We start from the raw sequence: 18,618 nt of genomic DNA on the forward strand, positions 1-18,618 counted from the left end.
CTAAGTCTATTTTCTATTCTCCACTGCTGCCCTGTAAATAAATTCTTCAGTACCATTCTTCTATATTCTGTATATATGCAGTAGAATACGATATTATATTTCTCTTTCTGACCTACTTCTCTCTGTTTAATAGGTTCTAGGTTCATCCACCTTTTTATGGCTGAGTAAAATTCCATTGTGCATATGTACCACAACTTCTCTATCCATTCATCTGTTGAGGGACATCTAGGTTGCTGTATCTAGTGCTGCAACGAACAATGGGATACACATGTCTTTTTCAATTGTGGTTTTCTCAGGGTATATGCCTGAAGTGGGATTGATGGGTCATATGGTGGTTTTATTCCTAGTTTTTTTAACGAATCTCCATACCGTCTTCCATAGTGGCTGTATCAATTTACAGTCCCACCAGCAGTGCAAGAGAATGCCCTTTTCTCTATACCCCCTCCAGCATTTATTGTTTGTAGGCTTTTTGATGATGGCCATTCTGACTGGTGTGAGGTGACATCTCATTGTAGTTTTGATTTGCATTTCTCTAATAACGAGCGTTGTTGAGCATCTTTTCATGTGTTTGTTAGCCATCTATATGTCTTCTTTGGAGAAATGTCTGTTTAGGTCTTTCCCCCACTTTTTGATTGGGTTATTTGTTTTTCTGGTATTGAGTTGTATGAACTGCTTGTATATTTTGGAAATTAATCTTTGGTCAGTTGTTTCATTTGCTATTATTTTCTCCCACTCTGAGGGTTGTCTTTTCACCTTGCTTATAGTTTCCTTTGCTGTGCAAAAGCTTTTAAGTTTAATTAGGTCCCACTTGTTTACTTTTGTTTTTATTTCTGTTACTCTAGGAGGTGGGTCATAGAGGATCTTGCTTTGATTTATGTCATTGAGTGTTCTGCCTATGTGTTTTTCCATTAAGAGTTTTATCATAGAATATTCAAGATTATTTGCCTCCCAAATAACCAACTGTGGTATCCCAGTGCAAAAGTTGGTTCTGGTGAAAATACATGTTGCCTTGATTAGTCCTTATAGCAACTCATGAGTGAGGGCTGCTTTCTCCACTTTCCACATAAGGGGACTGAAATTTAGAGGGGAAGTAATCTGCCTAGAGGGTTTCCCAGGTGGCTCAGTGGTAAAGAATCCACCTGCCAATGCAGGAGACGCTGATTTGATCCCTGGGTTGGGAAGATTTCCTGGAGAAGGAAATGGCAACCCACTCCAGTATTCTTACCTGGGTAATCCCATGGACAGAGGAGCCTCGGAGGCTACAGTCCATGGGTTGCAAAAGAGTCGGACACGACTGAGAGACTAAACAACAACAATCTTCTTGGAGTCATCCGGGAAGCTGTTGGAGGTCTGGGACACAAACACGCATCTGACTCCAAAGCCTGGTTTGTTACCCCTCTGCCCTTCGCCTCACTATAGCCCAGGCTGCTGGGAAGAATGGCAGTGTGCAGGCTATGGAATTGGCACTGGCATTCTGCTTCTCTTTACCCAAATAACCTTTGCCCTCTTCCTGACACATTTCTCCCTTGTAGCCCAGCTGGTCCATGATTTCTTAAAGCTAACCTTCATTCCTGTCTTCGTAGAGATACTAGGAAGAAGGTGGCATTGGGGGAAATTCAAACTGGACACACAGTGAATTCTGGCTTCCCTTAGAAATACATCTGCTGGCACAGCTCATACCACCTAATGGTACTCAACTTGTCTTGCAAATTTTTACAGGCACCTCAGTGCTGCAGGCCACCACTCCTGGGAGTCTATCCAGGGAAAGACAGAAGGAGAACTTCAGGGACATGACTGTATAATCCCCTTCTGGTCCCTGGAATCAAATGAGTCCTTTAACTCTTCAAATATTGAACTAAAAGAACTTGGTTTACAGAAACACTATGGTCCCAGGAGGTCTAGGGACAGAGCTATGAAATGCAGTGAAGGTGGGGGAACCAAAAGACGGCCAGAGGTTACCTTAAAACCAGTTTAAATATAATCAGTGGGAAACTGAAGCAAAATCCAATTTATGAAATTATTATTTTGTTTAGGAAGATAGATCGTTTCAATTTTGCACAGAAAATTGCATGGGACAAAACCTCACAGTAGAGCCATTTAAAAGCAATTTAACATTTTTAATAAGGCAACTCTTTCTAATTCTCAACTATTTAGCCATGAAATCTTAAAATCCAACAAAATTCTGTTGTCAAGAAATGTTGCCTTACCAATTTTATTGTCTATTTAACAACCCAAGAATATTAACATTCTTTAGAGACCTAAATTTAATCATAATGACAACTATTGAGCTTCCTAACTGCCCTTCATGTAATTTAAGGCCTATAAACTATCAGTTTGCTTTTCTGATATTTTGTCTCAAAATTGTAAAGAAGGTCAATTTTACCCAGCAGCCTGCAAATTTCTAAGCCATTTTTGTCTTGTTCCCAAGCATACATTTAGAAACTTAAACACAATACATTGCATGATAAATAAGAATCCTTGAGGGGTTTTGCATTTCTTCATCAACAGTTCTTCAAAGGATGTGAAGGGACTTAGTCCCATTATCTAAGTGCTGAAGAAAAGAGTATTAGCAGTGGTGATAAAGCCAAGGGAAGTCATGAGCTGGAGGGGAAGAGCAGTTTTCCTTGCTTTGACATTTCTCTCTCAAGAGCTGTGGACAGCACACTGGACTAGTATTTGGTAGATCAGGGCTCTGGGCTACTTTCCAAAACCAAGTTGCCTTGCGGAGGCTCAGATTTTTCCTCCCAAAGGTCAGGATAGTCATAATACTGACCTCCTGAGATTTCAAGAGGATTTAATTCAAGGTAAGAAAGGGCTGTCAAACCAAAATCTTCCCCTTTAAAGTAAGAAAGTCTTAGCATCTTTAGAGTTGTTTCTCTGTATACCTATTCTGATCAGGAGCAAAAATACAACTTTACAGCATAATCACTTTTGCTGTTTAAAACCACCCTTTTCCATTACCATAGATCAGCCATAAAATGTTTACCTTGGTCCCTGAAAGTTACAAAAATGTGCCGATAAATCAACACAAAACCACCCCACTGCTAGAAAAGCAAATTCAGCAGTGACAAGGCTATGGAGTGTGTCTTCTTGGCCACTGTCCAATGCAGCCCCTTAGGCAAGCTTCTTATCCCCCTCCACAGCTTTGTTGTTCTGATGATAAGCTCATCATTGTACATACACTTTGACTTCTTGCTTATTTTACTTATCTGCTATCTCCTGCATTAGAAGGTAAGCTTCATGCAGGCAGGAATATTTGTCTGTTTTATTCACTGTCATATCCTTTGCACCAAGAACGATGATTGATGTATAGAAAAATGAATGAATGAATGAATGAATGAGACCAGGTCATGATCATCATTTAAATGCTCATACATCTGTGGCCAAAGGAAATGTGGAAACTATTAGAAATGATCCATTAAGGCTTATGCTGCTTTTAATGTTTCAATTCTGATATGTCAAAGCCCATAAAATAATTTGGTTATTTTAAAATATCTTCTACCACTGGCCTTGTCAACAGTGTCTTAGACAAGTTATTTTTGTCCTTTTAGTTTGTATTCTCTCTGAGAAGGAGTATAACTCCCACGCCTCAGATAGTAATCTTAGATTTACAGAAAAAATACAAGCCATAATGAGGGACTTCTAGAGAGTGAATGTTTATGTCCCTCCCAAATTCACATGTTGAAACCTAATTCCTGATATGATGGTATATGGAAGTGTGGCCTTTGGAAAATGATAAAATCATCAGGTTAAAGTCCTCATCAATAGGACTAATGCCCTTGGAACTTGAGATGAATATACATATACTACTATATATAAGATAAGCAACAAGATAACCAACCTACTGCATAGCACAGAGAACTCTATTCAAAATTCTGATAACCTGTATGAGAAAATAATCTGAAAGAGAATGAATATAGGTATGTGTATAATTGAATCATTTTGCCATATACCTAAGACTAATACAACATTGCAAATCAACTACAATGCAGTAAATTTTTTTAAAAAGAGAGACCCTGAAGCACTCCCTCATCTCTTCTATGTGAGGACAGAGTGAGAAATCAGCTGTCCAGGAACCAGGATGCAGGCTCTCACCAGGCACTGAATCTACCAGGCCCTCACACTGGACTTCCAGAAGTAAGTTTCTGTAGTTTACAAGTGCACCCAGTCTCTGGTATTTTGTGACAGCAGTCCGAACAGAATAACACAGGGAGTCCCTCACCTCCACTAGAATTTATGTGTAAATTTCAGATTTACTCCCCCTAAGCAATTACTCATCATTTACTGTTCATGAATTTCCACTGTGGACTCCATTGCAAGAAACCAAAGTGTGATTATAAACAGTACTACTAATAAAGAGGCACAAACATTCCTTTACCACCCTCTGTTCCACAGTATTTGGGAGATCTGTCAAATTATTCTCTGGCAGATTGGAAAGAGGGGGTTGTGTTAGAAGTCATGACCCAACCTCTAGTGACGCTGTTCTCATATTTTACAGTCTGGGAATCACTACCTAGAAAATTCTAGTTTTGTTCATTCACTGCAACAGTAGAGGATGAGCCTGCAGGGATCTTTAAAGAGAAAGGACCAGTGGAAATGCAGCAGAACTGAAAACCATGATGGTGGCGCTTTCCTGAATCTCTGAAAGGGGCTTTCCTCCACCTTTATTCAATCACACAGAGAATGGACAAGGCTTGGCAATGCGTGAAACAGATACATCTTTCTGGATTTAATTTCCTCAGGTGTCTGGCTCCTTGTGTTTGCAGCACACTTCATTTTGCAGGATTTTCCTAAATAAAACTCTTCACTTTGCATGTACAGGAAGAAACAGAATGTGATTCTATTTTTATGTCCAGAGCCAGTACAAACACTTAATGCTGTTGAAGAGAGTTTAAAATGATGCAGATGGTGGTGGTGAAGGGTCTTCATGTCACCCTGCCCCACCAATGATATTGCTGCTTCCTTTCTGATCTACACTTGGCCACTTCTCCTGCTCTCAGGAAATTTTCCAGACAAAGCCCTGTGATTGGCTATCCATGAGTTTGAGATGTGAAGGCTTTAAATTTATCTTGTCTATTTCCAGAGAGAAAGACGCAAAGTAGACAGAGAAGGAAGTTCTGTTTGAAGACTTTTACTTCATCTATAAAGTCTAAATTTGTCCCCAAAATGTGCATATATGCTACAAATACATTTATTTTTCTTTTAATTTCATCACAGAGAATCTTTGGTGCTTTGACATAAACCAAGTGCTTATGGCAGGAAAAGTAAGCTTGTAATGAATGACATTATCATTCATAATATTCATAGAAAGGCACTCACCAGCACTGACAGTGATCGCCTCGATGAACTGCTCTCTCCAGCTGTTCGTCCCAACCACGAGGGCTAGGTTTGTCTTCTTAATCAGTTTGTCCACGGTACTCTAGAAAGGTTGAAAAGAATCAGATAATAACGGCTGGGTTGGTTAAGGCCTCCGGAAATCTCAGACCTTGTTGATTTTGAAACACCAGAGTTATATAAAGGTAGCAGATGTTAGGCTCAGAACAACAGTATTGACATCAAACACTGTTATGTTTATGCAAACAAGCAGGGTCCTGACTTGGAAACATCCTTAAATGGAAACTTCTTTGTAGCGAATACAAGCCTCCTTCAATGCCTAATGGCCAAGGAAGAATGGCCTCAGTGGTTAGAAGAGAGGATGTTGCAAAGCCCACCCTTTCCTCTTGGATGCTTCATGAACTTGCTTCTCTCTTGGCCTCATCTAGAGTGTGCTGTCTGCAACTGAATTTATCTATGCCCTGCTCAGCATTATCTATCAGTGAACATCCAGAAGTGGCAGAGAAATTACAAAATTAAAACCTATTCTTACTATATTTTTGTTAATCAATGAAATGCAGCCAAACAGCAGAATCTCAAGACTGCTGTTGTATGATCCTCAATAAATGGATTTTTCTTTGGCTACTGGTTTTGTAAGACTAGTGGCTATTAGAGAATTCATCTCACCTGACTCCTGTTGCAAATGAGAAAAGCCAAGAAAAAGTCAATTTGTATGGTTTAGGGCAGTAGTCCCTAACCTTTTTGGCACCAGTTTCGTGGAAGACAATTTTTTTCCATAGACTGGAGTGGGAATGGTTTGGGGATGATTCAAGCACATTACATTTATCATGCATTTATTTCTATTTTTATTATATCAGCTCCATCTCAGATCATCAGGCATTAGATCCTGGAGGTTGGGGCCCATGGTTTACGGCACACTGTAATGACCTTGCACTAAATTTTCCATTGCTCTACTAATACTGAGTCACTTCTTCTTTTTTTTAAGACTTTTGTTTTAAGCTTGGTTCTGTACCATTAGCACTCTTAGCTTTCCACATAAATGTCAGTTCATGGAACAACAGGAGCAGCCAAGCATTCACAAGAAAACTAAGGAAGCAGATGCACCCAAAGCACTACCACAAATCACAGCAACTGCAAGGAGAAGGGTCACTTCTGGGACTTGAGGCCGTTCTTCCCAGAGAGACTACCACCCGACTAGTCTACCACACGCCCACACTTACTGTCAGAGCTTCCTCGAATTCCCACTCATTGCAAAGAGGCAGAAAACACATATCATTTGTCTTAGGTGAAAACATGTACATGTTTAAGGCAGTGTCCCTGAATTGACTAAGGTTTGAGAGAGAAAGAGAGCATGTTATCAGCTAATCAGGAGGAAGGAAAATGTGATCTGAAGGATCCATCTGGAAGGCCAAAGCCATATCAGAATGTCAGGTACAACCGTCATTGGAACTGAAGGGAAATATTCCGAGGATAATAAACCTGAAAAGGCCCATCTCCAAGGGGCCCACTCTGTCCTTTCACATCATCCCTTGCCAGGTTGTTTCTCCGCAGGGTGGTGGCCTTTCGGCCTCCAGCTTTGTGTCTACACGTGTTAGTGCCCCTGATAACAGCTGTCATCATCAGGACTGCCGTAACTAGAAGCACAGGACAAGCCTCTGACTTTTCTCTCGACTCAGCCAATCTTGGTAAGTCCTCCAAGTGTCATGGTTGATGCTGATTCAAAGTTCTCTGCAGAATGTAACAAGAAATGACCTTGACTTTTCCTAAATATGATGGAAACTTGGGGCAGGCCTCTCCAAAGGAACCCTCTTTATTCTAAAGCCAAGGCTGAGAATCTTATCACCTGGGGATGAATAACTGAGAAGAGAATCTTCTCTAACAGTTAAATACCTCAAACAATATTGCCTCAGACATGTCTCTAAAGAGCTAAGTTATAAGATAAACTAAACTTGAAATGTATATATAGGTAAAACCTCAGGTAGATCATAAACTTTAGTTCATGTTAACTCTAAGGGACTATGAGATAGCCTGGGTTCTTCCCAGGACTTAATTTACATACATGTCCTCTCTGGACCTATAGGAGTAGATGAAAGAATAAGGTGAATTTGAAATTTTATACTTGAGCATTCCCATTGACACTGGCTTGGAAGATTTCCTAAACATCCATTGTTAGCTCTTCACTGCTCTAGACTGTGAGCAATTGTTTTAACCTCAGCCTCAGTCACGGGTGTTAGAAAAATCCAGTACTACGTCAGAAGACAGTAAATAAGAACCCAGTGGGCAAAGCAGACTTGAACATTGTTAGATGTGACCCAAGATTTGGGTCTTTAATGCAGTTCTGAGGGCTCTGAACAAGTTCTTTAAAATGGCTATGGTCTAGAAAAAAAATTCTTAAGAGAATAAAATTATATCAACGTTAATCCTTGAAGGCACTTCAGAAACATAACCCAATGTGCCCTTCAATGTTAATAGTAAACACACTGATGAACTCTAGAGGACATGGGAGGACATGTCCTTTGGAAGCTATTCTAGAAAGATAAGTATTGCAAACAACTAGACTTATGGAGAGAGTGTTGGGTGACTTTCAAATGCTTGGATCATTGGTGTGGTTACCAGAAATAGCTTTGAACCCAAGAAAGTTTTGCTGCCTAGAAGACTGTGCCCTGCCATACCCAACCCAATTCTTCCTACAGGAAGTGACTGTGATTGTTCTTCCTGGTCATGGGTACATGGAAGGGGAAAGCTCAGGGTTGTTCCAGAAGAGAGAGGGCACAAAATAATTCCCAGGCAAGTCCTGGGAGGATGGGGGAACTAGTGTTTACAGAAATGCCAAGCTGTAGAGTCTCTGCTGCCACAAGTGGTAGTACCAGGCTTTCTCTGATTCCAGGTGAAAAGGAGGTGCATGAGGAAGAGTGAAGATGGACACATGAACAGAGTGGTCCACAAACATGGACAGGCTGAGATGTCTGTGCCTCAGGAATCTCAGGGAACACAGGCACATGTCAGTCATGTGTGTGCAGCTGGCCAGGTTCCAGATCAAACACTGGGTGGGTTCTGATGGTCGGGGTCTGCCTAGAAAGCACTGGTCCCAGTGTCTATCCTGCTCTTTCGTTCTGTGGGAATGGCTGGAAGGATGAGTTAACACATCCATGGTGGCCCGAAGGGGAAAGTTTAATTGCATTTTTATCTTTTAAATGCCACTTTAATTTGCAAAGAAATTTTTCTTTCCACCTATCTCCTATCAGGCACCTTCCTTTGTGAACTAAATTAAAAAAAATAATGAACAGGCCCAGCAAAAGGCAAAGAAGTCACAACCGTGAAAACTCCAGATACAATCCAGAGGGCTCTGGTTTCTAGGCTGGTGGCCTGATTCTCCCTTTTGGATTCTTCATTCCGGTCTTCCAAACAGAAGCAGGATCTGCTTTTCAAAAATAAGTGGGGAAAATGCTGCTGAGCTCTGGCATGTAGTTCTGGAAACCTTTTCACATTCCACTGCAGAATGCAGGTGCACCTCTACTGGGGGGCTTCTAGGAGGGAGGACCATGTGAGTGAGATGGGGTGGGAGTGGGATGAGGGCTCAGTAAGCAGCTAAGAACAGATGGAAAGTTTCACCTCTAAGTCCTAAGCTCACCCTAAGGTCCATTTGCTTAACTTCTGAAATATGACTTTTCTCATCTAGAGAACTGGAAATCTAATTTTTTGTCTGATGACAAACTCTCTGGTTACAGGCACTCTACCTTCAGCTTGCAGATTATACTCAAGTGTCCTAGGATCTTGAGAAGATGACTACATATACATGAGAGCTTATCGATCGCATGTTCCGTGGGGAGAGCTTACCAACCTCCCTCCAAACAAAAGCCTCGTTTTTAGCAGTGCCAAGACTTTGCTTCTCCTAGATTGACTAGCTCTTTCAAACAAAGCATGGTTTCTTTCACACATAACAGTCTCTTAGAACCCATCTTTGCCTCTCCTTGCTGTCCTCTTAGACAAAGCCTCCCTTTAGGGCACCTTGGATCCTGTTAGTGATCGGACTCTGAACCAGAACCCCAGACCCTGGTTCTGATGCTGTTTAGTTTACAGGATCTGCTGGTTCCCGACCAACTCCCGAATTCCACTTCTGCCCTGATGGTCCCTCCATCAGTGAGCCAGTTCCTCTCTCTGGATAGATCATACAGCACAGACCAACACTACGAACGGTCTGGGTCCAGAGACGGGCCCTGCCTTCCTGCTGGGCAGTGCTGAGAAGCATACCTTGAACTCGTAGGATTCTTCAATGATCACCTCCAGTCTGGTGTGCTCTCCCAGAATGGGGCGCCCCATTTCCGCAATGCGCCTCTCTTCCTCCTCTTTGCTGGTCAGTGGCTGCTTGTCATCATATTCATCTGTGAAAGGGAAGGGCAAGAGATTGAGGATGGACTCCATTCTATTTGGAAATCCCTGGATCCTGAAACAAGGACACCAAGAAGAAAGGAAGTCCTGATGACCTACTGGAAGTCCCTGGGGTGATGTCGCAAGGAGGGGAGAACTGGACAGATGCCTGTCATGTGGGGCCGTGATCACTGTGACAGCAAGTGATCATAACACCCCACAAACTAACCACCAGCCAAAGAGCAGATCAGGAAAAGCAACTGACAGGATCATATCCCTGGGAAAACTCTGCCATATGGCATCTATGATGAGGGAATCACCCAGGTGTTCCCTAGGGTGCCAGTTCACCTGGCCACTCGTACGCATCCTTTTAGCACATGACGAAGAGGAAACACAATTACAGCTGCCAGGTGAAAGAATCCGGTCTCCTCCTCTCTACTTTCAAGAGGCAACAGAAAATGCCCCCGGGGCAAAGATATGATAGATGGGATATTCTTATCTTAGCCTCTTATTTGCTACTACAAGTTAAGAAGCTAAGCATCCATGCATTCCGCATTTTAGTAAGATCCTGTACTCCAGGTCTGTCTCTCTGTGGTGCAAAGCTGATGGGTTGGGAGGACCTTGATCACATTAATCTAAAAGGAAACAAGGAAGAGGGAGCGTGAGGCCTTCAGGGAGTTACTACTACTCACCATGGGGGCATGATTATTTCCAGAACTACCAAGTAATTTACACTCCAGGAGAAACTCGTGGGTACTAAGAAAATGTTAATGGACTTGAGAGTCCATTAATGAGGGGAAGCTCACAGTTGGTTCCTCTCTGTGTGAAGGTCATTAGGATAAATCCCAGACTGAAAAGGCCATGCACATGTGAAGGACAACCACTCTTCCTATAATCACTCAGCCCCCTGTCCTTCAGGCTCAGGATGTGGAACAAGACAGGCCACTTCCCCTCACAGTTGAGCGGAATGGACCTCACTGAAAAGGATCTAGTATTGGTGGTACAGAGAGACTGCAGCCCTGATGCCCTCATTTCTAGAACCTTCTAGGCAAACTGCCTGCAATAGGAATCTGTGGACTAGGGAGCGATCAGGGTGGGAAGGACTTGTAGCCAGACTCCTTGCCTTTTGCATTTAGGCATCAGCTATTGCAGGAGTTCACAACTCCTTTCCCCTCCAAAGTCACATGGCTTCCCTCTGCTGAGGGACCCTGCCATGGTGGGTCCATCTGATGCGCCAGCAAATGATGCAGAAAACTAGTTCCTAGGCCAGTTGTTACGGAGCAGATGGGCTAGAGGTACTGCTAGCACTTTATAGGAAAGTGAAAGTGCCACTTGGATTTTAATTTGAATTACAAGACATTAGGGGAAGGATATTTACTATGTTCGCTTTTCATAGTTTATTTACAAATGGAAAGTTGTTTTTAATGGGATTCAAGTTGATTTAGGTAGAAAAATATAGAGAAATTACAAAAGAAAGGTGATACAATACAGTGGCATTACTTTAAACTGCGTTTCACAAAATGAAATGATCTGGAACATGACATTAACTATACGGACATGGTAGTAAACGAAATCAAATCATGTAGTGAGCAAAAAGGTTATTCCCTTTTTAATCATCCTTGAGTCCTTCTGATGATGAAGACATGCTTATTTGGAGGCTGTTACATCTGTAACTAGTTCCTGACATTAGGGTTTCTATCCTTTAGGAAAGAGAAAACATTTCTCAGGCATAGAGCACTGGCTGCATAGAGCTAGAAGTTAACTATTTTCATCCTAAAAATTTTAACCTTATTTTGTATGTATGACAAATACTAGCTTTCCATTAGTGTTAGTGACTTGGTTTTGTTGTTTTGTTTTTAAACAAATTTAGTGAAGTAAAAACATGAGCCAAAACATTGCATGAAGTACATAACTGTATAGTTGGTATGAAGCCAAACGAAATAATGGAGAAGAGGTATGAGAATGACCAAAATTTAGGAATATCTGAACAGATTTCAGACTAAAGAAAAGCAGGGCACCTTGTTCCAATTGCTTCCTTCTACACTTTTTTTCCAGACTTGAATTTAATGCCACACTTTATCCTGCTGTCTACCCATCTAGAAAACCTTCCCCATTTTCACCTAGCTGAATCCTATTTATTTTTCAAAACTTTACCTCTTATTGCATGCAATATCCTTCAACTGACTTGCTTAGGAATGACCACTATAAGTCAGTTCTTAGTATTTGGTGTGTGTATATATTAAACATGGACACTTCTAATATACTACATTTTGTATTTAAACTACCTTTTGTTGTTGCTGTTTGGTCAGTAAGTAGTCTTTGACTCTTTTGTGACCACATGGACTGTAGCCTGCCAGGATCCTCTGTCCATGGGATTTTCCAGGCAAAAATACTGGGGTGGGTTGCCATTTCCTTCTCCAAAAACCACATTTACATACAAATATCCTGCATAAAAACTTAACAAGACAGAACAATATGTCTCATTGCTCTCTGAATTGCCCTCACACCCCCCCCCCGAGCCTATTATGATATAGTACTATAAAATTGTAGGTGCCTACTAAGTATTTGTCATGTGACTGTCCAACTCACTGTTAGAAAAGTCTATTTGCTCTACGCATAGAAGGACTATTCAGTCATTTCACACATGTCATCACACTCTTACCATATGTCAGCACACTGAGGCCTTCCAACCCCATTCCCTTTTCTAGGAACTCATGGTCCAGTGGGAAGTGAGGCATATAGACCGGGCAACTTCTACTACAACAAGCTAAGGACTGCAGATTCAGGGTGAGAGAGCAGCTTCCCTCTGCCCCAGGGAATCAGGGAAAGCTTCAAGAGAGAGGAGATACTTGAAATTTGCCTGGAAGCATGTATAGAAGCTCACCAGGTAAAGGTGATGGGAAGGCTGGCTAGGAGGTATTATAATAGAGGAGGGAGTGGTATTCCAGGCAGAGAGAAGGCAAAGCACAAAGGTTTAGTGGCACAATATAGTCAAGGCTATGTTCACTTAATAAATGTCATGAACATTGAGGAGATATTTATATGTAACACAGTAGCTGGATAAATCCTTTTATTGCTCTATAATGATACAGATGGGCTTCCCTGGTAGCTCAGATGGGAAAGAATCCACCTGCAATGCAGGAGACCTTGGTTCAATTCCTGGATTGGGAAGATCCCCTGGAGAAGAGAATGGCAATCCACTCTAGTATTCTTGACTGGAAAATCCCATGGACAGAGGAGCCTGGCCGGCCACGGTCCATGGGGTTGCAAAGAGACAGACATGACTGAGTTAGCCCCACTACTCTAGTGATACAGATAAGTTAGCATTCATTATCCAGATTTTTGAAACTGGCAAAGAGGAGAGCTAAGCAATTTTTTTAAGTGTCCTCTCTTTAGAAAGCTTTTATTGAATAGGGAAATAGTTTAACAGCACATTTTTTGATCAACTATTATGTTTCTTTTCACTTTGAGTGTTGGATCAAATGCAGTTCATTTTAATATGGTCAAGTCAGTTTCATTTCCTTCTTTATGCACATGCTGTGCTTTTTGTTTGGCTTCTCAGATAGAAGAAATTCTCTATTTAATTCTCTCCCTCTCTCTATCTGTATATCTACATAAGCTTGCATGCTTGTGTCTAAGTCGCTTCAGTTGTGTCCGACTCTGTGTGAACCTATGGACTACAGCCCACCAGGCCCCTCTATCCATGGGGATTCTCCAGGCAAGAATACTTGGTTGCCATGCCCTCCTCCAGGAGATCTTCCCAACCCAGGGATCGAACCCATGTGTCTTATGTCTCCTGCATTAGTAGGCAGATTTTTACCACTAGCGCCAGCTGGGAAGCCCCATAATACATATACCTGTACCTATTTTTAAACTCACTTTACTGAGAAGTTGATAATAAATTATGTAACATCATGATCTTAAAAAACAACACAACTTAAAGATCAAATGCATAATGAAGAGCCATGGTTCAAATCAGTATTGACAAGACAGAAAATAATCCTGGGATAAAATCATCTGTAGGGGAGAAATCTGAGAGCAGATATCTCCTGGCAGTTTGCAGCAACTTGCTGGCCTCTCTGATTAGAACCTAAAGAGGCCCATACTTTATTTCCATGAGGAATATTCTGGAACAACTCTGCAGTCAGGGCTGCATGATGATTAAGTGGGTGTGTGGGATGCAAGAAACAAGGGAAGTCCTACTGAGGCGTGCTTCTGTTGCCGTGGCCAGTGATGGGTGATGCTGACAACTGAAGAGTGGGTATCCATGTCCTCATCCAGAGACTCAGTGACAAGGGAGAAGGAGCTCAAACTGGGCTCTAATCCTCCTGTCGACATGGGACAGTTCTGTCATCGTTTAGTCACCCTGTCAACGTCCCACTCTGGAGAAGCCCCACAGATGCACTGCCGTCTGTTTGTGTTTGGCTAACATCTCGTTGCCTGGAGGCAGGAAAGGCAGACTCTGAGAAGAGAGTCAGCTTGCTTTTAAACCTTCTTCGTAATACTTGGAATAAAAGACCCATGCCTGAGAAGCGAGATTTGCAAGAAATCTGGAATATACTGAAACTTGGGAGGCCTCTGCGCAGAGTCCCCTTTATAGGTCCACGCTGCCCCTTCCACCATGCGTCCCACCCTGGGCTGTTGTGGTGGTGTCTTGTGGCTGACCCAGGACACCCCTCCCACTGCAGAGAAGCCATGGCATTGTATAGCAATGTTTCCGTGGGAACAGGGGCTGAATTGTGTCACTTGGACTGATGCTGAAGCTGAAACTCCAGTACTTTGGCCGCCTCATACGAACAGTTGCTCATTGGAAAAGACCCTGATGCTGGGAGGGAGTGGGGGCAGGAGGAGATAGAGGATGAGCTGGCTGGATGGCATCACTGGCTCGATGGACGTGGGTTTGAATGAACTCTGGGAGTTGGTGATGGACAGGGAGGCCTGGCGTGCTGCGATTCATGGGGTCGCAAAGAGTTGGACACGACTGAGCAACAGAAATGAACTGAAATGAACTGAATATCTAAAGACCCAAAGAACACTTGAAGGCGGTTAACTGTGGTTTTCAAGGCCCATGAGGAAACGAGTACCTGCGATGGTGATTATAGTAGAGGGGAGTGGATGTTCTCTAGCATGAACTTTCCTGAAGACAGGCTGGCCTAGCAAAAGGACAGGCAAAAGTCAGCAGAATGGATGGTACTGGTTTGCCAGCAGCGCTCTGTGGAATTAGTAAGCATCACACCCAAAGGCATACAGCACACACAATGTTAGTCTGGGGATTGAGTGGTCAGAGGTCACTGTTCTGTAGGTCACAGAAGAGAGCAGGTCAATGGGGCAAGGGTTCTAGGAGCCAAGCCAGATTGTTCCTGGGAAGCACACGTGCCACAGACAGGAATGCAGCCACATTCCTGCAGGCGTCCGAGACGCACTGACCATGTCCTTCACGTTCCTGCTTCCAGAGGCATCACCAAACTACAGAAAGCACTTGGTGCTCCTTTTAGAGCCTACTGGTGCCAACAACATGGTCTCGAGCAGGCCGTTTCCCCAGCTTTCCCATATGTAACACGGGGATAGTAGTACCTGCTCTGTCCATATCACAGGTTTGTTTGAGGATCAAGTAACATAATATAAAAAATAATGCTTATTTATTTCTTGGGCAGTCTGAAGGGGAAAAGGTTGTATACACTGACAGGTTTTGCAATGGTGCTCCATTGTCACCATGACTGGCTGGATTACCTAGTTGAGGGTTTTCATGAAACCCCTGGTTCATCTGACTGACAGATCTACCTGCTGTTGATTTCTACCAAGAGTTCCCATAACTGACCTGGGAATCATGATTCACCCTCTGTGCAAACTCTGCTGTATGCTTGCTGTCTGTATTTGGACAAAGTGTTTCTTTCAGATTCAGTGTTCTCAACTATTAAGAGAAGTCAAACTTGAAGGGAATTTGTTCTTCTAACCCAAGTACTGGAGGGTCTAAAGTGTGTTTAACTGTTGGAATTTTCATAGTTTGGCTTCCTTAGAAAGCCATGTGCCTTATGAAAACTATCATATGATAAGCATAATATGATTGGAAGAGTAAGTTTTAAAGAGGTATATTGACTATTATGCACTTTTAATTAATTAGTGAAATTTTAGCTGCCTGTTTTGGGAATCAAACATGCCTCTCTCTTTGCAAACTGAGCCAGAATACTTAACTTTATTAAAAATATCCAAATTAATGTACTCTAATTTTCCTGCTTTGGCATCTTCCTATTTTTTTTATTTTTTTGGAATTCATACTGGTGGATTTAAGAGATACTGTGGAGGTTCTGGATTAAAATGGGATTAAGATACAAGTAGGAACGTACGAGTTGGGAGGAAGGAATTAAAAGTGCTGGAAATAGTCATCACATGGCCTTGGACATAAAGGCCAAGCTCTGAGCCCTGGATGAGTGGTTGGAGCAGATTGATTAATCTCTTTGAACCTTCATTTCTTCTCCTGTAAGAGAAAAAATCTTATCCTGTAAGGTTGAAGATCAAATGATATAATGAATAAGAGATGCTTTCCAGATTCTAATGAGCTATAACGTAAAAAGGGTTATAATGTTATGGGCCTGGAGGGTCAAGGGGGAATTACATCATAGACACCAACAAGGGCCTTCCAATGAGGCAAAGATAAGCAGCAACAGGGGAAGATCTGCAAATTCCAAAAGCATCCCCAGAATTTAATGGCCACTACAAATGCCATTTCTGAAATAGAGACACTGGGTTGTGGACCAAATGACTTTTTCAATTTCCATATATCCTGATTTAAATTTAGATTTTCACACTCAGCTGCAAAGACGGCGTAAACCTGCTGGCAAAGTCCAAGAGCTAGATTAATTCTCCTCTACTGCTCCTGTGTCTCAAAGCCTTGACTTCAAAGCTTCAAACTGACTTCAAAGGAAAGCTCTTCAGGGCTTACAGCTGCTTTTCACTGTGTAGACCTACATTTTAGAACTTCCCCCAGAGGTATCTATAGAGAGTGGATCCCAGATATTCTTGGTTCAAGAGAAGAAGGGTCATGTAAAGCGAGAGGAACAAACCAATGTAGAGATCCTAAGAGGGTTCTGCAAATTCTCTCATTTTAACTGCATCGTTGCAAGTTTTGGGAAGAGGTGGTCACACCAGAAAAACTGCTATTGGAGATTAAAATCTGAACCATAAGAAAAAGCTTAATGAAGTATGTGAAATAGTAGAAAACCTTTGGAAGACATGATTCTGTCCTCTTGGAGGCATAATGTATCCAAGACAGAAAATGTTAGATATTAGTAGTCGGGTATTCTAGAACTTGATATGAACAATTTCTGAGAAAAGAAAATTAGATACCATTAATTAGTTACTAAAAAGGAAGATGCTTCAAGTGATACAGAAGGAAGCCCCTAAAAGCAAAATCCTGACATAGTCAATGATAAAACAGGAAGATATCCAAACACATCGGTACATTTTAACGATTCTATCTACCCTAAAGACTTTGTTAAGGTCTCAGCAGCAGGTTGCACAGGGCCAAGCAGTAGATACTATACTATTCCTACCTTCCTCAAAGCACACAAGGATCAATTACTTATTGGGTGATTGAATCAGAACATTTCCAAAAAGACTTCAGTAAATGATAAGGTGAAAAAGAAAAGATTAAAGTTTTAAAAGTAAATGTACATTCCTGCCTTCAGATTCAAAACTAGCATCATTGGCAGTGCAGAACTGGGAAGACTTGACCTAGGAGAAAGTCAGGTGAATCAGGTTTAAGAAATTCTCTATGAGAACTTGCCCTGTTGAGCATTTTTATCCTTTTCAAATTCTATGTCTCCAAGAGCCTATGAATTATTTTGTCATTAAACATTGTGTCTGGAGAGAAAGCAGTGGAGAGCAATAGCCCACGGGAAATTGGTTGCATTCAGAAAGTCCCACTTTGACAGAATCATGTTGAAACTTCTTGATCATGAGTTTACACTGATGGTGGTTTAAGTTAACCCCGACCCCCACCATAACATTTTCAAATAGAATTTTTGAAAATGTTTCTTTTCTAAATGTTTTTGTTTAACTATCTTGTTTCAGAAAAAAATAATTAGACTATTGATATCTACATAATTGTATTGGAAAATGCCACAACCATTAGGACAGCCTTTAGAGACATCTTCAACCTGCAGCTTCAGACAAACTAGAAGGATATTTACTTTCCTCTCTAAATCTACATGGATGATGTTGAAAGTGTGCAAAAACATTTAAGGTCAAAAGAGAGGATGCTGCAAGGAAATATCTCCCTTCTATACACAAGGAAATAGCTCTAAAGTTGTGCTTAAAAATGCAGTCAACAGTGGCTGGGTACCATTCTGAATTTAAGAGTTTAAAATTTTTTAACTAGAGTATTGAGTTTTTACAGAACACTTTGTCATCCACTTCACGAGGCAGACATATTACTCGTTTCCATGTTAAGAATCCTAAAACTTCTCAGATGGGTGTGGTGGGCAGAGCGACGGCATGTTTTGTCTTCTCCCAATAGGACATTATCTATGATTAGAATCCTGAGCTTGGGCCAGGGAGTTGACTTGGATGTCAACTCCTATGCTTCCTTGAGACTATCAATCATTGTATGTATTCTGGTACTCTCTGGAGCATCTAGCAGAGCTCCCTCACATTATCAGCACTATGTGCATATCTGTAAATTGATCAGTGTCAAAACACGACCAATTACAGGTTCTCCATACAAATTTGCTCATAAATAAACACAACACACACCTTGTTAATGTGTAAAACATAAAATGTATAAAATCAGCAAGAGCACACCGTGTACCACAGCTAAAGGTTAATTCTGGGTAAGTAAGATGCGGTTCTTATTTGATATTTAAGGGTAACTGGGAGAAAATGAAGAACATTTTAAAAAATTGTCTTACCATACAGGTA

The 18,618-nt window shown here is 41.6% G+C and overlaps 1 protein-coding gene across 12 annotated transcripts in view; it reads right to left on the bottom strand.

Moving 5' to 3' along the window:
• Window positions 1–18,618, bottom strand: part of SLC8A1 (solute carrier family 8 member A1) — a 447,727-nt gene that overhangs the window by 68,431 nt on the left and 360,678 nt on the right. For all 12 annotated transcript variants that reach the window (XM_027555093.1, XM_027555087.1, XM_027555086.1 and 9 more), the window contains 2 exons: window positions 9,586–9,716; window positions 5,320–5,419 (listed from right to left, as the gene is read on the bottom strand). In XM_027555093.1, the coding sequence (XP_027410894.1) occupies window positions 5,320–5,419; window positions 9,586–9,716 (231 nt within the window). The remainder of the gene's footprint in view (window positions 1–5,319; window positions 5,420–9,585; window positions 9,717–18,618) is intronic.

The sequence above is a fragment of the Bos indicus x Bos taurus genome, chromosome 11, assembly GCF_003369695.1.
Source record: "Bos indicus x Bos taurus breed Angus x Brahman F1 hybrid chromosome 11, Bos_hybrid_MaternalHap_v2.0, whole genome shotgun sequence".
In the NCBI taxonomy this organism is placed as follows: domain Eukaryota; kingdom Metazoa; phylum Chordata; class Mammalia; order Artiodactyla; family Bovidae; genus Bos; species Bos indicus x Bos taurus.